The 22,528-nt window shown below is 48.9% G+C and overlaps 1 protein-coding gene across 4 annotated transcripts in view; it reads right to left on the minus strand.

The window, feature by feature from the left end:
- The window catches only part of ARMC9 (armadillo repeat containing 9), a 128,159-nt gene extending 106,704 nt beyond the window's left edge, over window positions 1-21,455 (minus strand). For 2 of the 4 annotated variants that reach the window (XM_043964288.1, XM_043964290.1), the window contains exons 1-8: window positions 21,337-21,455; window positions 20,702-20,767; window positions 16,153-16,239; window positions 13,793-13,918; window positions 12,196-12,366; window positions 9,288-9,443; window positions 2,865-2,957; window positions 1,416-1,440 (exon numbers count right to left, since the gene is read on the minus strand). In XM_043964288.1, coding sequence (XP_043820223.1) covers window positions 1,416-1,440; window positions 2,865-2,957; window positions 9,288-9,443; window positions 12,196-12,366; window positions 13,793-13,918; window positions 16,153-16,203 — 622 coding nt within the window. In that variant the 5' untranslated portion in view covers window positions 16,204-16,239; window positions 20,702-20,767; window positions 21,337-21,455. Of the gene's footprint in view, window positions 1-1,415; window positions 1,441-2,864; window positions 2,958-9,287; window positions 9,444-12,195; window positions 12,367-13,321; window positions 13,588-13,792; window positions 13,921-16,152; window positions 16,240-20,701; window positions 20,768-21,336 lie in introns of those variants that run through there. The other 2 variants (XM_043964289.1, XM_043964291.1) reach the window with 2 other exon arrangements.
- Window positions 21,456-22,528: the final 1,073 nt, after the last annotated feature.

Here is a 22,528-nt window from a genome sequence, read left to right on the forward strand (position 1 = left end):
GCCCGTGTCGCGGCCCAGGTCATGCCCTAAATCCATGTTCTCCTGGGGGGACAGAAGCACCTCCTTCCTGCCGTGGGGGAAGAGACAGAGCGCGTCTGTTTACTCTGGCATGGGGAGATCCCGGGCAGGCTCGGGGCACATTTGTCTTAGTTACTTGACTGGCCCTGGGGCCCCACAAACAAAGGCGGTGGCAAAGCCTCCCTAAAGTCCTCCTTTGCCAGGCCCAAGCTCCTCCGCTTACTGACCGCCCATGTAACAATTGGAATGACACCACCTGCTGGAGAGCTACTGTAGGAAAGCTCCGCCATGAGGAGAAGGCGTCTGAGGGCAGGCCACGTGGTCAGGTCCTTGGCGTCAGGAAGAGACAATCGCTCGTGGGTACGGTCTATCAAGGCTACCAGCCAATCAACTTGAGGAGCCTCCCATTCCTGGGAGGGGGACACAAAGCAGGAAGCAGACGCTGGCAGAGGGCTTTTTCCTCTTTTGGTTCCTGACCTCGCCATGTTGGATCGGATGATGGGGTCTCTTAGAAATAGTTAGATTTTTACCTTTCTCTCTGATCCTAATGCTCTTTAATAAATACTTAAACACTTAAATACTCTTGCTAAAGCTTCTAATTTATTGGCAACCACTCATTGGATTTTAGATAGTTTAGCTAGAATTTTAGCCCCTTACACCCACCTCCTTCACCTGGCAAAGGGGCAGCCACCACCTGGATCTCACCCGCCCTCTGAACTCCATCTTGTGACAGCTGAGTGAACATGAAATGGTGAAGGGGTCCTGCCCCGGTCCCCCACGTTATTAGCTTTACGAGTGCGGGCACCATGCATTGTATGTTGTTGGAGCCTCCACAGTGCCTTGCACAGTAAGATGTTGCTAGCAGAGACTCAATAAACATTTGAGGAAGGGATTGATGGATGAGTGGACGGATAGATGGAGCCGACAAGGCTGACCCTCTCGCATGACTCTGAGCATTGGCTGAGTGAGGTGAGCCTCTAACTCATACAAGAGCTCTGCATTTGGAGGTGGGGGCCCGGGCCCTGGCGCCCCTGCAGCTGCTCACTGCTGTCATGGCCTGGGCCTCTATGGGCACCAGTATCCACCCCTGGGGAGGGCTCCGTTCCAGCTGTAAATCTATGAACGTCAAACCAAATCGAATCTATCTCCATGACCTGATGTTCACATCTATAGGAAGACTGGCTGTGGTGGCCGGACTGGAAGTGAGAGCTTGCCTTTTCTTATGCAGGTCTCTGGGGACAGAGCGCGGATTCTCTAACGAAAGAGTCCCATGAAATCCCATGTGCATGCAGTTTAAGCCTGCCGCACGCCACCCGTGAGGAGCCAGGAGCCGGCCAGGCCGGCCTTCCTCTTGGAGGCCGCTTCACTTACACACACAGCCCAGGGCGACAGCTTACCTTTGTTGCTCTGCCCGTTGTCCTTCTGTGAGATGAAGCAAGTTGAGGAAAAGCATCTCGAGGCTCAGGGGAATCTAGATCTAGGGCAACAAGAGCCTTCCAAGGCTAGCAAGGCCAACTCCCTCCTCGTGCCAAGGAGGACACAAAGGCACACAGAGGTTGTGTGACTTGTCCAAGGACACACATCTGATTAAGTGGAAGAGCCAGATCAGAACCCAAGTCCTCTGACTCCTCCAAACACTCCCTCTTTCCACAGGGCACACTGGGCGTCACTGGGCATCGCCTCATAAGAGATCAGCTCAGCAGGGTCATATGTTACTGAAAGCCAACCCCCAGATGCTTAGCCTGACAGTTTCCAACTCCTCAGTCACTGCCTACAGGGGTCAAAACCTATTGACTTGTCAAACAAAAAGAGAGTATTTTTTATCGTCAACGAGTTCACTTGGGGAACCGGGGTTCTGGTATTTACTTTACACATCACTGTTGTCAGCAGCATCTCTAGACTTCCTTTGCTGCCGGCCCACTCTGAAGCCCACTGGAGGAGAAGCACCAGGGGGACATGCTTTCCTTTCCGTTGGCCAGCGGGGTCCAGCATCTGTGCTCCAAAATATCAGAGCAGGCTAGTGGAGAGTTGACAGCTATTTCCTAACCAATAATATTGCTCATGTGGAATAATTATTAAAGGAAAATATTCCTGTCACACTTAGAGGCCCGTAGGCTCCTACTCTGAGGAACCCTGGGAAAGGGGCAGAGAGTTTAAATAGCATGTTAAGGCTTACAAAAACACGCTCCCTAGCCCAACCCTGTGGGGTCAGCAGGGGAGGGATTATGACATTTGGGGACACTGAGCTTCTGAGCAGTGGTACCACACAGACCCAGTGAGTGTCCAAGTCAGGATTGGTTCCCAGCTTTCTGGACCCCAAATCTGGTATTCTGCTAGACCACATGGCCTCTGTAAGAGATGCATAAAGACTGCTACAGACCCCTAAAGAAGACATTCTCGTTCTCATATCAGGTAAAGAAAGGCAGCTCCCAGACAGCAAATACCAACATCCGGGACATGGAGATGGCCACAAATGGTTTCAGGGCCATAATCCTAAGAAGGAGGCCCCAGTTAATTCATTCAACCCTTAGTTTTACAGAAGGATTTTTCTATTAAGACCAAGACTGTCTCTGCTCTACATGGATTAAAAGTGTAAGAATTTAGTGTTTGGATAAAAAAAAAAAAAGAGTCTGGATCCAACCTCTGGCCTAATTTTGGACACCAGAGTTTAAAGGTCTGCCTTGAGAAGACAGGCTTATTCCTACAGTGAGCAAACGTTTCATTCAGTCTTCAAAAATGAGCTGGACGATATCATAGCTCAGTTTAGGGGCTCTGAGCCATCAGTTTAAACACAGTTGGAGAAAACCCATCTCCTTTAGGTCTCTGCGTTTGTGTCGGAAGGATACATAGAGAGTGAAAAGCCTTGGCGTGTTACTGGCTTTGAGAGTCGACGACAGGAACGTTTCCAACCTCATCTTTAACTCTGGAGTCCAGGAATCCTAGAAGGCAAACAAAGAAATAGCCGTGTGAGTATTTATTCACCAAATATGTACAGTGGTATCTCGCTGACACTCCATCTGGTTTAAAGGGGCCCCCAGACAACCTGGAGTGAGCAAACGCAAGCTCTTTTGTCACTGACAGTTTTCAGAGAGTCTGGCTCATTCATTTATACGAACCTATAAATACTCATAAGGGAAATAAATTATCTGAGCAGTTTCATAAACAGACACGGAAAGAAGAATTCTGGTCCATTATTGGAATATCTCGTGTCAATTCAAAGCCACCTTGTTGGGCGGAAATGCCAAATGCGTTTTAGGAACACTTGGGGCCCTGGTTGCCATCACTGCCATCATCAAAGCAGCACTAAGAAGGAAAAGGAAATATGTGGGCGGCTTTGTAATGTTCAGGAGACTTCCTGAAGAAGGATTCCTTCCCCCAGCCCCCAGGTTGTCCAGGACAGGAGTGAGAGCTGCTGCCTCAGTGAGGAGGCCACTGGCATTAGTCAGAGATGTTGAGGTGCTGCCGAGGGGCCTCAAAGCCCCTCAGAGCAGGATGAGAAGGAAACTAGCACCCTCCCAAGCTGGTCTCCCTAGTTCTCACTTTCCCACCCAATCATCTCTCCAGTGAGTAGTGATCCTGCCACCAAGGACTGCCGTTGTCTGGGGAGCTGACACGGCCCTGTGGGAGGGGGAAGGGGGATTTCAGCCCTGAGCTAGCGGGTCACATGACAACACTTGAACCTGCATCTTCTTGACTCCAAGGCCAGTTCTCCATCCACAGCACCAGCCGCCTTGTCATGGGCCCAGGCTGGACGATGCTCCCCATGAAGGCAAGGATTATTTAATCCTCCTCCCTTGGCCCTTCCCTCAACTGGCCATTCAACAACTGTGCCCAGAGCACTCAGCTGGCCACTGGGGGACCACCTATGTTTGGATGAGGCCGAGGCTCTGCCCTTGAGCAATTCTGGGCTACAGAATAATGGAATATGGAGCCAAAGGGACATTAGAAATCACTAGGTCCAAAAGTACTGGCCCTTTTCTGAGTCCGGGCTGACCCAGGCAGGGCCCGGGAAGGGCCACAGAGCCCTTCTCAGGGTCCGGGCTTTAAATGCATAACATGAGAAGCCAAAGATATAAAGGAAATCAATTATATTGAAATAGTTATTAAAGTGTTTTAAGTTCACTAATCCCTGGTTCAGAAACCTGATGTTATCAGACCATTTAACAGAAGAGTAAACCAAGGATCTGGGAGGTTGAGTGCAAGGAGGATTGGATCTTAGATCGCCTGGCCCCAGGGCTCATTACACACCACTCCCAAGCACACACACACACCCCTCATATACTGTTCTATATTTAATCAATGTTTGTTACATTGAATATAAGGGACTTCTTTAAAAAACAACCAGGTTTCTCTCTCTAGAATCATTCCAGCTGCCACTTCCCTGGCCAAGCATCTCAGCTCTCCAACTCAGCTGGTTCAAGTCCCATTCTTCTTCTTTTTTTTGTTTTGTGAGGCAATTGGGTTAAGTGACTTGCCCTGGGTCACACAGCTAGTAAGTGTCAAGTGTCTGAGGCCAGATTTGAACTCAGGTCCTCCTGAATCCAGGGCCAGTGCTTTATCCACTGCGCCACCTAGCTGCCCCTCAAGTCCCATTCAATATGGCAGCTCTGACTTTTTAAAAGATACAAATGGGTGACTAGGAGTCACTCTACTCTTTTGCTCAACAATTATTAGCAACTCTGTGTCAATGGGGAATAGAATTTGTGAAGCCTGTGCTCCCAGCTCCATTTCCTCAGGGTTGTGTCATTTTATTCCATAGGAAAGTTTCCAGAATTAGACTGCTGTGAGAGCATAAATCAAGATGCTTTAAAAGAATGGTGGGGGCTGTGAGGTGCCCAGTAAATGGCTCTGTTGTTAGTTACCATTTGGGACAACTAACTAGCACGGTCCCTTGTTTCATTATGTCCATTATAATGCTCTGCCGATAGCATGGATTCAGCCAGCAAATACCTCGTCTCCTTGCCAAAGAGTCATGTGGCAGTCAAGGGCAATGTCAACAGAAATCTCTGTGGAGGAAGACGGTGAAAGATCACAAGCACAACAGCTCATAAAACAGCAAGAAAGCCAGCAAAGGCAAAACCAAGTGTGTGGAGAGCTTGGAAGAGCCCAACCAAGTGAGTCAACCCAGGGACTTTTCAGGATGAAACTGGAACAAGGATGAGCGACAAAAAATGGAAAAGATCTGCAAAGGGCGGCCAGCCGGGGCTGTCGTTTCTTTCGTTAGTGGTGGCCGAGCAGCCACATTTGGCCCAAGATGCTGCGTGAGGAAAATGGGAGAAAGCGGAAAGAAAAGAAGGGGACCCCAAGCACAGAGGAAGTCCATTTGGAGAGTACTGATCCTCAAGGTATGAAAATAACGGAGAACACCAAAGGCTTGGAAGAATCTTGGACCGCACTGCCAAAAAAAGTAGCCAAGAGAATGTCAATGACCCTTATTTCCCACAACTTCCTTATGAGAAGCTCTGTAAGGAGGGGACAAGGAAAAAGGTGGGCTTGTTGCATGGGAGACCAACCACACCTTTACAGTTGTACAGAGGACAAAGCAAGGTAGAGATATAAGAGCCCATCATACAAAAAACACTGGCTTGGGCAGAACCAGGTGTCATGGAGAAGGTCAAGTGTGAAGCCCAAAGCGAGGAGGCATTCCCTCTCTGTGCGTGCTGATGTTCCTCTCCAAATATGACAGTTTGCTGACTACAGGATCCCAGAGACACAGCAGCCCCTTTTACATGGGGCCCACAATCCCTCAGGAGGAAACAAGTGGGCAAAGACAGCATGCAAATGCATGGACATCCCATCAACATGGTCCATCAGAACCCAGTTCTTAGAGAGACGTGGAAATGAACAATGAAATCAGCACCGGCTTGAACAGGACAATGAGAATGAGCCAGACTGTTTTTAGGGGCATGCAGACAGTGTTTTATTATGATCCCAAGCTCTATCCTGGAACAACCAACTGTGAATGACTTAGCTCTTCTCAGCAATACGATGATGCAAGACAATCCCAAAGGACTCATGATGGAAAATGCCATCCACCTCCAGAGAAAGAACTGATGGCGTCTGAATGCAGAGCGAAGCCAACCATTTTCACTTTCCATATTTTTTTCTTTTGGTCTGTTTCTTCTTTCATGTCATGACTACTATGGAAATATGTCTCACATGATTGCACATATATAACCTCTATCAAACTGCTTACCTTCTTGGGGAGGAAGAAGGTGACAGAGGAAGGAAGAAAATTTGGAACTTGAACTTTAAAAAAGAAATGTTAAAAATTGTCTTTACATGTAATTAGGAAAAAAATGCTATTTTTTAAAAAAAGAAGCAGATGTCATGAAAGCTATAATAGATCAAGCAAAATCAGTGTCTCTATGAGATAGTAAGAAACATTATATATTAGAACAAAATCAAAAGATTGGAAAAATAGGAGAAAACATTAAGATATCTGGCATCAAAAAACAGTACACAGAAAACAGAGCAAAGAGATTATTAAAGAATCACTGAAAGCACCGGCCCTGGATTCAGGAGTACCTGAGTTCAAATCCGGCCTCAGACACTTGACACTTACTAGCTGTGTGACCCTGGGCAAGTCACTTAACCCCCATTGCCCTGCAAAAAACAAAAACAAAAAGAATCACTGAACTCTCTGAAAATTGTGATAAAAAAAAAAAAGCTGGGATACTACATTTCAAGAAATCATAAGTGAAAACTGTCCAAATCTATCAGGACCAGAGGGTAAAGTGAAGACAAAATACACTGATCACCTCCTGAAAGGAGAAAGGGAACAGTCAGGCATGTCATAGCAAAATTCAGAGCTCCCACATTAAAGAAAAAACACTGCAAACCTCCAGAGAGGAGGAGTTCAAGTACCAAGGAAATACAGAGAGGATCACATAAGTCCTGGCAGCTTCTACTGTCAATGAGAAGAGATCTTAGAATATATTACTCCAAAAGACAAAAGATACAGGATTACAACCAAGAGTAATATATATGACAAACCTGAGCATAACTCTAAAGGGGAAAACAGATCTTTAATGGAATAAAGAACTTTCAAGCATTTTTTATGAAAAGAATAGGACTAAATAAGAACTGGAGAATAGAATCTAAGCAGGATACCTTACATTGCTTCACGGACAACTGGGGAATGGCTGAACAAATTGTGGCATATAAATGAAATGGAATATTACTGTGTTATAAGAAAAGGGGGGCAGCTAGGTAGCACAGTGGATAGAGCACTGGCCCTGGATTCAGGAGGACCTGAGTTCAAATCCGACCTCAGACACTTGATACTTACTAGCTGTGTGACTTTGGGCAAGTCACTTAATCCTCATTGCCCCACCAAAAATAAAATTAAATAAATGAAAAAAAGGTGATTTCAGAGAATTCTGGGTAGTATTAAGTGGCACAGAATGAAGTAAGCAGAACCAGGAGAATAATTTATACAAGAGCAATACCACTGAAAGAAAAATAACTTTGAAAGCCTTAAGAACTCTGATCAATGTGATGACCCACCATGTCTCCAAAGGACCTGGGATGAAGGATGTTCCCTCCTGACAAAGAGGGAATGAACAAGAGGTGCAGAGATGTACATTTTGGTAATGGCCCCTCTGTGGATTCGTTTTGCTTGACTATGTTTCCTTGTTTCTTTCTCTGGGTTAATGGGGGTTAACTGGAGAAGAGGAAAACTTATTAAGAGGGTCACTGAAGCATTTTTTGGGTTTTTTTCATATACACAGTATGAAAAAATAATGGGATTTGGAAGACACCCAGGGGCCCCACCTGAAGACTGATTTGGAATTGATTGAATTGGGTGAGACTGAGAGACTGAGAAGCTACTTAAGGTTGATTAAATTGAGACCACACCTGGTCAGCCCTAAGTGGGGTGTTGTTCTCAGAGGCTGTGGACTCTGACATCAACACGACATCACCCTCAACCAATCAGCTTGAAGGACCTCGCCTTTTGGGGAGGGAGACAGGAAGTAGGAAGGGAGGCTGGCTCCCTAGCTCTGGCTCTTTCCTTCCAGAACCTCAGGCTGGTGGCTTGAGAGAAGGAGGAGGAATCCATTCTGAACCCTAGGGTAGATAGGCTTTGGCTATCTTTCTGAACTCTACGTGTTCTATCTTTACTAACTTCTAATATACTTTAATAAATGCTTAAGGCCCAAACACTGTTGCTGAGGTTTCTAATTTATAAGTAAATCCTAGCGAGTTTCCCCTACAGTGGGGGTAGATAAGGACACACACACACACACATTAGATTTGACTCATTACAACAGAAAATAATGAAAGGAAGTACAGAAAAGGAGAGTTTTAAAAATAACTATTATTTTAAAAGTAACTTTTTATTATATATATATATTTTTTAAAACTGGTACGAAATGGAGGTCCATGGCTTGCTATAAAATTCTTTTTGTTTTCTTTTGTGCTTATGGAAATGCTTTCTCTTTTTGGTATTTAAGTTCAAAATAAAACAATAATGGGGAGGCTGCTTCAAAAGGGTCCTGGGATAGGGATAGGTGGTGCAATGGATAAAGCACTGGTCCTGGATTCAGGGGGACCTGAGTTCAAATCCAACGTTTGACACTTACTAGCTGTGTGACCTTGGGCAAGTCACTTAATTCTAACTGCCTCACCCCCCCAAAAAAAAAAGAATCTTTGGGGACAGCTAGGTGGCACAGTGGATAAAGCACCAGCCCTGGATTCAGGAAGATCTGAGTTCAAATCCGGCCTCAGACACTTGACCTTTACTAGCTGTATGACCTTGGGCAAATCACTTAATCCTCACTGCCCCGCCAAAAAAAAAAAAAAGAGTCCTGGGATGAGAAACTGTTCGTAGTGGGGCCTTCTAATGGAGTCGATCAGAGAGAATCACAATACATACAGTAAAGCTATAATGAAAACCCCACTCCAAGGAAATGTTAACATTAACAGCCACAGACAAACTGCCTGAAATATAGCAGGCAATGAAGAAATCTGCCACAAGGCAATAGAGAACTTTAATAGAAAATAAAAATGTGTGTGGCCCACAGCCCACAATTATGCATCATTATTGGTCTGCTACAGTCCCGCAATCCCCGCACTGTCACCCACTCAATCTACCTTATTCCTGATGAACACAATGAAGTTTCTCACACTGACCAGCCACTTTAACGAATCATCTGGCTCCTCCTTCTTTAACCTAATGTAATGACATTTTATGTTCTCCAACCTTCACCTCAAACCCACCAACTTTCAGAATAAAACCACAATGGCAGGCGACAGGTGGCTCTTACCTGGAAGAGTTCCTTAAAGGACGGATGCACCATGGGGTTGGGCACAAAGGGAAGAGCATAAAAAGGAAGGAACTCTGTGGTCTGGCTCAGGGCTGCTCCTCGGGTCTCCAGGTAGGCTTTGAAGGAAGAAATCCTCTCATCAAATTCCGCTTTGTCCTATGGAACAAGTGGAGAAATTCATCTCTGGATCACTGCAAGAAGACTCACTGGGTGGGTGGTCAGTTCTTGGCTCTCAGGCCTTCTAAACGTCACTTGGCAATGGTGCCTTCCTTTCAGGAGCGCAAGTGTGAGTGTGAAACGTGAGTGTATGTGTGAGAGGGGGTGTGTGTGAATGTATATATGAGGGGGTGTGTCTGAAACCCTTTGATACAAGTTGATCCTCTTCAATCAAATTATTCCCCAAATTCTACACCTTGCCCCCCATACAATGCTGGGGTGGTTGTACTTTGGTGTAAACACTTTGGAGCTTAATATGCAGATTAAAAAACATTCCTTTAGATCCTGAAGCCCTATCACTAAGATTCTATCCCCAAAAAAATCATAAAGAGGGGGAAAAAGACCCAGAAGTACAAAAATTATTCATAACAGCTTTTTTCTAATAGTAAAAATTTGGAAACAACCGTTTGTCCACCAGATAGAGGATGTCTTAGTAATTTACAGGACATGAATGTCATCTAGCATATTTCTTTTTGTCCAGACTAGGGGTGCCAACCGCATAGAGAGAACCCCCTTTTCAAGTGTAGACCAGCACCTCCTCCATTCCTCGAGGACTCCTTGGCTCATGGTCCCACAGCTGGTGTGTTTCCACATCTGGACTTGAACCCAGGTCTTTTGGCTCAAAGCCAGCCCTCTCTCCAGGACCCCACCCTAAAATATCACGACAGCAGATGGGTAGAACAAGGCCTGTCTACACACTGACCACGACGATTCTGAAGAGCCCGAGATGGTGGAACATTGGGCCGCCCTGGAGAGGACACAGCGTACAGGCACTGAGCTCACTTTAGAGCAGGGGCTCAGGTGGCTTTTTGTCCCTTGCCTATTTATCTGAGCAACACTCACCTGATTCCACCAGTGCATCATTTTCACAACACTGTTTTAACTTGTGGGAAATACCAGACCAGAACGCCTCCTCTCCTGCTTTTAAGGGACTCCTACAACCGGTCTCCAGCTCTCATCCCTGACCACATGCTTCCCTTCCTCCCATGGACCCCATGGAGTCTCGAAGTGCCCTGTTTCATGAAGGTCCGGGTTCAACACCTTTATTCTGTTCTATTTCGTAAGGCAGCCTGGGAGGAGTGGGTAGAAGGCAGCCTTAGAGGCGAGATGGACTGGGCATTTGAGTCTTGCCCTGGACACATACTGATTGTGTAGCCTTGGGCAAGCTGCATCACCTCTCAACACTCCCAGAAACTCTCTAAGACTACGGGGTCACCATGCCCTGGTAGAGGGCACGTCCTCGTCTGGGAGTCCCCTGACCAATGGCGCTGCAAGGCTTCTTGAGGGAAGGTATTCCCAGTGGGCAGTTTGGGGCATATCTCATCTAGCCTCTGCTTCATTCACAATCGGGCATTTAACAAAGGCTTCAGACCACTATGATTTTGATTCAAGAAAGGCCTGGCAGCTTAGAAGCTGTACTGATCATTGTTACCCTTCTTTCTAGGTCCTTGTCCGCCCCGCCCTCCCCTTCTGTCACCAGTGTGGCCGACACAGCTGAGGTCCGAGGGGACTTCCCGGCCATGAAGCTCAGGGACGTCAGGGCACGCTGGCATGGGACCCAAGGGGAAGGGACCCAGGCTCTGGGGAAGCCCCCGCCACACGCCGGCTCCAGAGGGCCCCATGCTGGGCATTTTCTCCCTCCTCCTTGTCACCCCAATGAGGATCCCTCCCTCGTCCGGATCCTCTCCCGGTGCCCCTCCATGCCAGGGCCTGCCCTCTGCTGATGAACTCTACCAGAGCTGCCTCCACCTTGTTTGTACAGACATGTTTTCATGCTGTGCCCCCACCTAGACTGGGAGCTCCCTGAGGGCAGGACTGTGCCCTCAGCACAGTTCCTGGCTCACCATCAGTGCTTCCTGACTGACTCATTCACCCACCCTTTCTGCCCATCTTGGCCCTCTGGATTTCAGAAGGTCATTTTTGGTGGGCTGAGCCATGCCCATCCATGATGAGTTAACTCTTTGGGATGAACCAAGCAACTGGCCGGCCAGCGCTTAGACCCGCTCCATGTGTGGTGCCCTCTGCCATTGCAAGCTGGCACCTTCTGGCCTTCTACAGTGGCCTAGAGTGTTGAAAGATGTGAATCATCCAAGGTCACACAGTCCATATTTGTCTGAGGTGAGACTCAAACTCAAGGCTGCCCAGTTAAATGCTAAGCTCAGTCATGGCCAAAGCGGTAATGGGCCCTGAAGCACCTTCTCGGCTCTCCACCAGAGGAGAACAGGGTGGGGGACTTCGTGTGTCCAGGGCACTCCGGCTGCCTAGACAGAAAAGTCTACCCGGTTGGGGGCTCCTTGTGGGGCAGACCTCTCAAAGCAGCTGCAAACCACTGCCCCCTCCCCACCTCCAATACCCAGAGCCATTATTCCTCACCTCCGGCCCTGGAGACAGAAGAGCCACAACCATGGCTGCATTTAAGGGATCTGTTAAATGAATGATCAAACCAATTTTTTAAAAAGTGAGATCACTCAAGAGAACACTGTACCCTTAATTCTCGAAATCGCTGCTGCTACTTAGTACCCAATCAAATCCGAGAATGAATTACTCTCAAGGGGATGGAAGGCCCAGTACAGCCTTCTTACACCCTGGATGCTCCAGTCCCAGGCGACAGCAGCCCATTGGCCCATCCCATCCCTCCCCGCTCCAAGACAAAGGGTTGAGCCCTGGCCCCGAGTGCGACACCCAAACCTACAGGTTTGCCGGCCGTGTGCTTCAGGGGGAAGATGGCAAAGTGGATGTGCAGGTAGAACTCCAGCTTCTGGGCCAGGGTGTCTCCTTCTCGGACGGAGGCTGGGACATGCTCTTCCCACAGGCCAAAGAAGACTTTCTGGGCCCCATTATCAAATGCAGTGATTAGATCTTTCTAGGGGGAGAAGACAATCGATTTTAAGAACCTGCTCATGGCCAGACCGGTGTCCTAAGATGCCTCCTCTTGCCAGGCCTGCTGAGCGAGGAGAATCCTCCTAAGTCTGGGATGCCGCGAGTGCGAGTCCTCCCTCCCCCAACCATGAAGAGCAGACCCCTCCCTGACCAGCACAGGGTCTTCATGCTGAATGGGGCATCGGCCCGGGGCCTGGCACAGAGTGGAGGCACGGTCTCTGTGGCCTGGCCTTTGAGGGTCATGACCTCTGTGCCATGATGAGGCACCACAGGGTGGAGGAACAGGAGGAATAGGAAAGAACCAACAGTCGCTACCTTGGTAACATATTGGAGAAATAAAAAGCCTGACCCTAAGGCGAGCTGGTGGGAAGGGACCCTCGAATGAGCTGCCCAAGCTGACACTCCCACTCTCCTCACCTCCTTCGAAGAGAAGGAAGGGCTCACCTTTCTTCTCATCAGTCACCTCCTGGGACTAACAGCATGTCCTGGGGGAGGGGTGGGCTCTGGCCAGACTGACCCTCCCTGGACCAAAAGCGGGGGTCCCCAGGGGGCTGGCTTGTTACACAAGGTAAGGAGCGAGGAAGGGAGGTTGGCGCTGGTTAGAATGGGCTGACTGGGTGCTGGGGAGGCCCGGGGGCTGTGAGAGGCCTGGCAGCAGCCTCTCTGCTCCCCCCATGCCAGCTGCAGTGACAAGACACATCTCTCCTCAAGTACCCCCTCGCTTTCAGGGCACCAAATGCGCAACCAAAGGGTCCACTGCTCTCAACAATTCACCCAAACAACCACATTCCACAAAAGGAGGAATAAATCAAACCTGGAGCCAGATGAAGCAGAGGGACCCCCAGCCCCAGGGCCCTCGCCCCACTCCGTCAGGACTCCCGGAGTCCCTGACTCTTTCCTTGTCCAATTCCAATTGAATAATAAAACAACACGGGCACCTCACACGTGTCTAACACTGCAGCGGACAAAGGGTCTTCTGGGGGCTAAATACTGCAGGTGTCGTCCCCACTCCACAGACTGGGAAACAGGCCCCAGGGGGTGGGGCGACTCGCACGGGGCCACACAGCAGAGGGTGTTTTGGCTGTGGAAGGTCTGCTGTCCCTGCAAGTCCCTTTGTTCAGATGGAAGACTGTGGTGGACTGGACGAGCCAGTCTCCCCGCAGGGGTCTCCCCGCAGGGTCGACTCTGTCTTTTTGCTTTCTTCCTATAAATACACAAGAAGCCACATGCCCTGGTCACCTCACAGTAAACAAAGGGATGGAGATGAAATTACATGGAGCCAGTTTCTTAAACACTTTCAGAAAAGAGACTCCAGTCCCCCCACCCAGACCTCTCCCAGGAGCCTGACGTTTTCAAGATGTCGGGGCATTCTGCACATCTGCTCAATCCACAGGCAGGAGAGGCATTACCTGGAGAATCAGCGTTTTTGAGTCTCTCAAAGAGCTGGATGGGGTTTTGGACAACGGCTTTCCTTTACTTCTGCACTCCTTTATAAACGTCTTCACGGTGTCTTCAAACTCAGCAAAGTCTAAATACTGTCAAAAAGAAAGAGCCACGTCGGGGGTGCCGCCGGGACATTGCCCGAGGGAAGGCCCCCAAGCCTGAGGGAAGGTCCCCTGGAGCCCTCGAAAAGGCAGGGTAGGCCCAGTGTGGGCGGCCAGAAGCCCAGGGGGCTCCTCAGAGTGTGTGGCTATCAGGACACCTTCTTCTCCTTGCCACGTTTGTGGAGCCTGGCCCCACTAGGCTCCCCGAGTGGACTGGAATCCTTGTAAAGGCAGAGTCTGAGGAGGCCCCCACACTGCCAGGCCCATTGAAGTGAAAAGCCTACAGGCAGTGGAATACAGCAAGCCCTTGAATACTCAGGTGGATTTGGGGCCTCCTGGAGCTGGTTCCTCCCGCTACGCTGCAGCTCATCCCCACCTTCCCACCCAGTCTGAGGCACCCTTTTTCTGTAAATGCCCCCAGAGTATCTGCCTAATGCAGTGGGAGCCTTCTTTGCCTCCATGGTGGATCTCCATGCCACCCTCCCCTGGGTCCTTGATGCTCATGCCCACAAGTCACAGATCTGCCCTGAGTCTTCCCATCATTCTCTGGGTCATTACAAGGGACTAAAGTCCAATGTAGAGCTGATACAAAGCCCCCCAGACTTCTGTGTAGCAGACAGCAGAGAGCAGCCTGCCCCAGGAAGGCCCTTTACCATCCGGGACAATCGGGGCTGGCCCAGGGCAGCCATGGACATAGAGCAGCCTCACCCAACCTCATCGCTATCACTTAACCTTTGGTCCGCAGGCTCCTTAACTGTGAAGTGGAAGGGCTGGACTAGACTAGACGACCTCAGGGGCCCTTCCAGCCCAGGATCTGGGAGCCTAGGACCTCCTTGTTCCTCTGTTTCCCCGGCTGAGGCCTTTCCAGCTTTCTGTCTCTAAAGCTATAAGGGAAACATGAGCAGGACCACACAAAAGGGACCTAACTTCAGGCCTGATTTGGAGGTTGTCTCATCTCTACTTTGCTCACTTGGGAAGGCAGCTCACTCACATTTCCCCCCCCCCCCCAGGGCAATGGAGGTCAAGTGACTTGCCCAGGGTCACACAGCTAGTAAGTGTCAAGTGTCTGAGGCTGGATTTGAACTCAGGTCCTCCTGAATCCAGGGCCGGTGCTTTAGCCACTGCTCCACCTGGCCGCCCCCTCGCTCACATTCTTAACTTCACTCTAAGGGCACCACAAGCCCAATCCTGAGATACTTTGCCCAGTGGGATGTTTTTTGGGAAGCCACTAACTCCATGATGAGAGGTTTGCCTCTGATTTTGAGGATAAACCTGCGACTTCATTGGCAGAGAGCATTCCCAGCAAGGAAAGGTCCTCCACTGATGCAGAAGGACAAGCCTGTGGTGACTTTAGAGGCTGAAACAGGGCCAGGGAACACGGAGAGGATGAGCAACTCGCCCAGGGCCACAGTCGGCCAGTTTGTGTGAGATGGAAATTGAACCCAGCCATTCCTGACTCCAGGCCCAGCCTTCTGCCCATCACACCTCTAGGGTGAAGGGAGTTCTGAAAATTCTGTAATAAAGTCAGTAAAAAGGAATGACTTCTTGGTTCCTATCCCAAAGGATTCAACCAAAGAATCGATTAATTTGTAAATGCCCTCCAAGGCTTTTCTATCATCTGTGATTTGGGGACCAGATCCCCAGTCTCCTTCTGGCCCCAGCCTGTGTTCCCCCTTCTCAGCGAGGCCTGTCCTGCTGCTCCCCTGCTTCCCTCCTACCCCTCAGAAACGACCTCACTTCCTCAGTGTCCCAAGTATTCCCGGGCTTTTGAGCTATTAAAGCTGAATGAGAGGGCAGCCAGGTGGCGCAGTGGATAGATAAAGCACCAGCCCTGGATTCAGGAGGAGCTGAGTTCAAATCCGGCCTCAGACACTTGACACTTACTAGCTGTGTGACCTTGAGCAAGTCACTTAACTCTCACTGCCCTGCAAAAAACAAAACAACAACAACCAAAGCTGAATGAGTTGCTGAAACTTAGAGCGGCACAAAGGCTTCTGGGACACTCAGTGTTTGTTCAGCACATGTTCCGGATTCCCTCTGCTCTTTCTATGTTCTTCTCCCTCTCCCAAACCGGATGGAATGGAAGCTCTTTGAGGGCAGGGCCTTTTGTTTTTGTCTCCGCATCCCCAGTATCCCATAGAGAGCCCGGCACACATCACCAATTCAGGAAATGCTTGTGGACTGAATGAATCTAGAGATGAATGACCCAATAAGTGAACGTATACCTCTTTCACCAATCCAAGCAATTCCGCTTCAGAGGCTAGTATATCTCCCATTTTGAAGACCCACTGATGTTCTCATAACAGAAACACCTAAAGGACAAAAAATACATTGTAAATCATTTCATTTCAGCCACCTATGAAACTGCAAAGGCGGATTAAAATGAGTCTCTCCCTCCCGTGGGTTTATTGGCTAATTACCTCCCAGCCACCATTTCCAGTTAATCTCCAAATTCCCTGCTCACTGATGTTAAGCATAACCTGTGAAGAGTCAGAAGTCTTGGGTTCTGGTCCTGCTTCTTTGTGACTTTCAGAAAGTCATTGTTGTAAATGACTATAGGAATCAACTGTTTGATAAACCCAACGACTCCAGCTTCTGGGATAAGAACTCACTATTTGACAAAAACTGCTGGGAAAACTGGAAGAGAGTATGGCAGAAACTAGGCACAGACCAAGATCTTATACTGTATACCAAAATAAGGTCAAAATGGGTACACGATTTAGACATAAAGGGTGAGACCATGGGCAAATTAGGAGAGGAAGGAATAGTTTACCTCTCAGATCTATGGAGAGAATTTATGACCAAACAAGAAATAAAGAATACTATGAAATGTGAAATGGATCATTTTGATTCTATTAAATTAAAAAGGTTTTGTACAAACAGAAGCAATGCAGCCAAAATTAGAAGGAAAGCAGAAAGCTGGGAAACAATTTTTACAGTCAGTATTTCTGATAAAGGCCTTGTTTCTAAAATATATGGAGAACTAAATCAAATTTATAAGAATACAAATCACTCCTCAATTGAGAAAGGATATGAACAGGCAGTTTTCAGATGAAGAAATCAAAGCTATCTATTGCCATATGAAAAAATGCTCTAAATCACTATTGATTAGAGAGATGCAAATTAAAACAACTCTGAGGTACCATCTAACACCTATCAGATTGGCTAATATTACAAAAAAGGAAAATAATAAATGTTGGAGAAGCTGTGGAAAAATTGAACACTAATGCATTGCTGGTGGAGTTGTGAACTGATCCAACCATTCTGGAGAGCAATTTGGAACTATGCCCAAAGGACTATGGGGCTGTGCATACCCTTTGACCTAGTGATACCACTACCAGGTCTACATTCCAAAGAAATCATAAAAAAGAAAGAGGACCCACATGTACAAAAATATTTATAGCAGCTCTCTTTGTGGTGGCAAAGAATTGGAAATTGAGGGGCTGCCCATCAATTGGGGAATGGCTGAACAAGTTGTGGTATATGAATGTAATGGAATACTATTGTGCTGTAAGAAATGATGAGCAGGCAGATTTCAGAAAAACCTGGAAAGACTTAAGTGGACTGATGCTGAGGGAAGTGAGCAGAACCAGGAGAACATTGTACACAGTGACAGCAACATTGTGTGACTGTCAACTGTGATAGACTTGGTTCTCAGCAATACAATGATCCAAGACAATGCCAAAGGACTCATGATGGAAAATGCTTTCTACATCCAGAAAAAAGAATTGTGGAATCTGAATGCAGATTAAACCATACTATTTCTACTTTTTTCTTTTTTTTTTCTTTTTTGAGGTTTTTCCTTTTTGTTCTGATTCTTCTTTCACAACATGACTAATGTAGAAATATGTTTAATGTAATTAACCTATATCAGTGATAACCTATATCAGATTGCTTTCTGTCTTGGGGAGGGGGGAGGGAAAGGAGGGAGGGAGAAAAATTTGGAACTCTAAATGTTATAAAAACAAATGCTGGGGGGGCAGCTAGGTGGCGCAGTGGATAAAGCACTGGCCTTGGATTCAGGAGTACACGAGTTCAAATCCAGCCTCAGACACTTGACACTTAACTAGCTGTGTGACCCTGGGCAAGTCACTTAACCCTCATTGCCCTGCCAAAAAAAAAAAAAACAAAAACAAAAAAACAAATGCTGGGCAGCTAGGTGGCACAGTGGATCGAGCACCAGCCCTGGATTCAGGAGGACCTGAGTTCAAATCTGACCTCAGACACTTAACACTTACTAGCTGTGTGACCCTGGGGCAAGTCACTTAACCCCAATTGCCTCAATTTAAAAAAAACAAAACAAAACCAAACAAATGCTGAAAACCATCTTTACATGTAACTGTAAAAAAAAAATACTATTAAGATTGAACTTTTTAAAAATGTCATTTGTTGAGGTAAAAAAAAAGTCATTGTTCCTGTCTGGGCCTCAGTTTCCCCACTGGAAAAATGAGGTGGTTGAACTGCATGCTTTCTGAGGTGTTTTCCCCTCCAAATCTAAGACTTTAATGAGTCTATGAGTCTGCAGGTACACATCTCGCTTCCTTTCGGGTTGATTCAGAGAAAAATGAAATTGAATCCATTTTCCCCCTATAAAAACACATTAATATTACTTGAGAGAGGGGGGACTTCATTTTTTTAGGTACACATAACTTATTTTTTCCAGAGCATAGATTTTATTTATTTAGAATTTTTCTCCATCTTACATGTAAAACCAAATTGTAACATCGATTTTTAAAACTGTTCCAGATTCTCATCCTTCCTCCCTATGGGGAACTCAAGCAATTCAACAGAAGTTATACACGTGCAGTCGCATGGCATAGATTTTAAAGCCACATGTTACTCGTTTTTTTCAGATCAATTCTGAAGATGATTCAAGAAATTCAATTCAACCAACTTTGATGGAGCAGTATCCACTTTAGAATGCTCACACACCAGAGATTGAGAGCTGGAAGTGATCTTGGAAGCCACAAAATTCAGCCATCCCTCCCTCCACTTCGACCCATCAGAAGGGGGATTTGAACCCACTTCTTCTACCACTTCACTACTGAAGCAGCTAGGTGGCACCAGAGTGCACAGAGTGCTGGGCCTGGAATCAGGAAGACTCATCTTCCTGAGTTCAAATATGACTTCTAATACTTACTAGCTGCAGGACCCTGGCCAAGTCACTTAACTCCAATTGCCTCAGTTTCCTCATCTGTAAAATGAGCTGGAGAAGGAAATGGCAAACCACTCCAAGGAAACCAAGGAAACCCCAAACAGGGTCATGAAGAGTCAGTCCCGACTGAACAACAACCTCTCACTACAGGTCCCGGGTCTCTTCCACAACATGATGAATTGAGAGTCCCAATGGGACATCCAAGTAGAGACGGCCAGGGGGCCCCTGGAGAGATGGGACTGAAGCTCAGGGAGGAGGCTGAGACTGGACACACAGACTTGGAAGCCTCCTGGAAAGGGACGAAGCTGAACTTAGGAAGGCAAAGAGAAAAGGAAAGTGTCTGGGACACTTAGAAGTCACTCACGTAGGGAGGGAAATGAAGGAGCGAATGGTTAGACAAGTGGAGACGATCCCAGAGAGGAGAGAACAATCACAGATCAATGTCGGGGGCCAAATGCAGCAGAAACAGGGAGAAAGATGAGGAGGAAGAAAAACAAGTCCGATTCCTGACTCCGGGTCACAGGCTTACAACAGAGTGTGGAAGGGGAAACAGACCCCTCTGACCCATCTGCATCTGTGCAGATGCCCCAATATTTCTCTCTAATCCGAGGTCCCTTCTGAGTGCTCAGCTCATGTTTTCCACTGCTTCCTTATAGCATTGCCTACACCCCACACCTAGATTATTAATCCCCTTCCCCTCCTCTCTGTGTCAGTCAATGGTCTTCCCCAGGGATCCCAGGAGCTCTATACTTCAGGGTCCTTGGTAGTGGAAGGCCCCTGATAACCGAGGCTGTGCCCAGCCGGGGCAGACACAGATGGAGAATGAACTGCATGGCTGCCCCCTGACATGGGCACCCTTGAGGACCATCTGAAGACAATTGCAATGGTTTCTGAACCTGCCATCTGATCTCTCTCTCTCTCTCTCTCTCTCTCTCTCTCTCTCTCCCTCTCCCTCTCCCTCTCCCTCTCCCTCTCCCTCTCCCCACCCCCCCTCCAAAGATCCCTGCCCTCTCATGAGAAAGACAACCAGCCAACATCTACATCCAGCCCCTCTGAGGGGCACTGATCTAACTGCATCCCCACGTTCCTACTCCCACTGTCCCCAGGGTGGTTCAGGCCGTCATCACCTTTCCCTCAGACTGTCACAATAATCATAAGCCACATGGACAGGACACTTTGTAGTCTGCACAGCTCTGACCCAATCACTCCGGGCTCAGAATCCAAACCCTTCAGCACCAGATAGCCCACCATTCTTACTGTCTGGAGCATCCCTGGTCCCTGCATTTGCTCCCTGCTCCAAGGAGCCAAAGTCTCAGCCCTTCTTCAAGGCACCCGCCCCGCCCCCGTCTCTGACCCCCCTCTCCCGCTCCCAAACAGCAGTGAGCTCTTTGTCCTGTGAACTCCCAGAGGTACCAGTTATTGATTCCCACGGTACCCCCACAACCAGCCCCTGCCCACCCTGAGGGTGGGACCGGGGTCTGGTCATTCCAGCATCTTCTCAGTGCTGGATGGTGGCGTGAAGAGGAGTGAGTGAGTGAGTGAGAATGAATGACAGAAGGAAGGCAAAAGGTCAGATTCCACCCTCACCCCGCCCCCCCAAGCTTAAAGGAAGTACCTACCGGGCCCTGGGCCACCTGAAGACACAAAGACAAAAATGAAGCAGTCCTCCACCCGAGGACGTCCTTCTACAGAGAGAGGAGGGGGCACCCGTAAGTGGAGGCAGTGCCAGGGGGCTGTGATTTTTTTTTCCCCTCCAAGGCCAAGACCCCCAGGTCTAAGAGGCCTTGGGGTACCCCCTCCTCGGGTGGGGGAGAGAGCTAGCTCCCCAGGAGTGGGGGGGGTGGAGGTCAGAGGGAAGAGCTGGGGAGGGGCGACCCAGAGAAGGGGGCTTAGAAGAGGGGGGAGGAGCAGTGGTATAGTTGAGGAGGGGGGCCAGTGACAGGGGGTAAGGGGGAGGTGTCACAGGAGAGGGGGAGGGGCCTCGGGAAGGGGCAGGGGCCCAGGAGGGGAGGGGTCCCAGAAGACAGGGAGGGGCCCTGGGTGGGGACAGAGAGGAGGATTCCGGGGGGAGGGGGAGGGGGGCGGGGCCAAGGAGGGAGAAATCCAGGGAGGGGGCGTGGCCTCCCCGGGCCCACCCAGAGAGGGCCGGCTCGGAGCCCACGAGGAGGAGGCCACGCGGCGGCCCAAGGCTGTGGCCAGAGGACGGCCCGGAAGGCGGAGCGGGGGCCTCGGGGGCTGTGGGGAGGCCGCTTACCTGGCCCGTAGTGGTCGGGACAGCGCTCGGGACGTCGGGCCGCCGGGCCACCGGGCCGCGGATCACGGGGCGCTCTGAGCCCCGGCCAGGCCGCTCTGCCGTCACCCGGGCAACTGTCGCTACGACCAATCCTGAGCGGCGGCGTCGTCACGTGGGGGGCGGAGCCTCTGGCGAGGGGCGGGAGCGGGGAGGGGGTCAAACTGGGAGCGGATTGCCCCGCCCTAATGAAATGTTGAAGAAGCAGGCCCCGCCCATCCCCATAGGCCCCGCCCCTCGAACGACGCTAGCCCCGCCTCCATGGGAGTAATTGATTCATACCTAGAGAGTGATGGGCCGAGAAGCCTGTGGCGTGTGTGTAGGCGGGCATCCGGGTCTGGAGTCTGCGTGTTTGTCTCCATGGAGTGTGTCCCATTTTAAAAGACACATTTTATTGGTATCTTTTGTTTTTAGTCGCCCACATCTCCCTCCTTCTCTCCCTCCTGGGAAGCCACCCTTTAGGATAAAGTTTGGTTTTTTTTTTTTAATAAAAGGTTATTTGAATCTCTCTCTTGTGCCCCTGTGTGTATATATGTGTGTGTGTGCCTGTTGTCTCTGTATATATGTGTAGCTGTTGCCAATTTAGACAAGTCTGTGTTTACGTGTGTGTCTGTTGGTGTTCATGGCATATTAGGGTGGTGTGTCTATGCATGTATATGGGCTCTGCTGTCTGTATGTGTATAGGGAAGGGTCTCCATCTCCCTGTGCCCCCTGCCCAGGCATGCCAGCCCACCCTCCACCTTACTAAACTGGTCATCAACTACACTCCTTGCCCTTTGGGGGGGGGACGAGGAACAAGAGCACCAATGTTCCCCCTCCATCCACCTCCACCCCCCAAACCAGTAAAGGATGCTTGTTTTTGTTTTGCAGGACAATTGGGGTTAAGTGACTTGCCCAGGGTCACACAGCTAGTAAGTGTCAAGTGTCTGAGGCCGAATTTGAACCCAGGTCCTCCCGAATCCTGAGCCGATGCTTTATCCACTGCGCCACCTAGCTGCCCCAAGGATGTTTTTTAAAACAACCCCAGAAAGCATTCTCACTGGGTGCTGCTTCATACCTCATCCCAAATGCCAGCAGTGTGAATGTCTGGCTCACAGTGCCAAGCAGTATTTATTAAATGCTCCTTGATTGATTAATTGATCTCTACCGGCCCAGA

The sequence above is a fragment of the Dromiciops gliroides genome, chromosome 4 (assembly GCF_019393635.1).
Source record: "Dromiciops gliroides isolate mDroGli1 chromosome 4, mDroGli1.pri, whole genome shotgun sequence".
NCBI classification, from domain to species: Eukaryota; Metazoa; Chordata; class Mammalia; order Microbiotheria; family Microbiotheriidae; genus Dromiciops; species Dromiciops gliroides.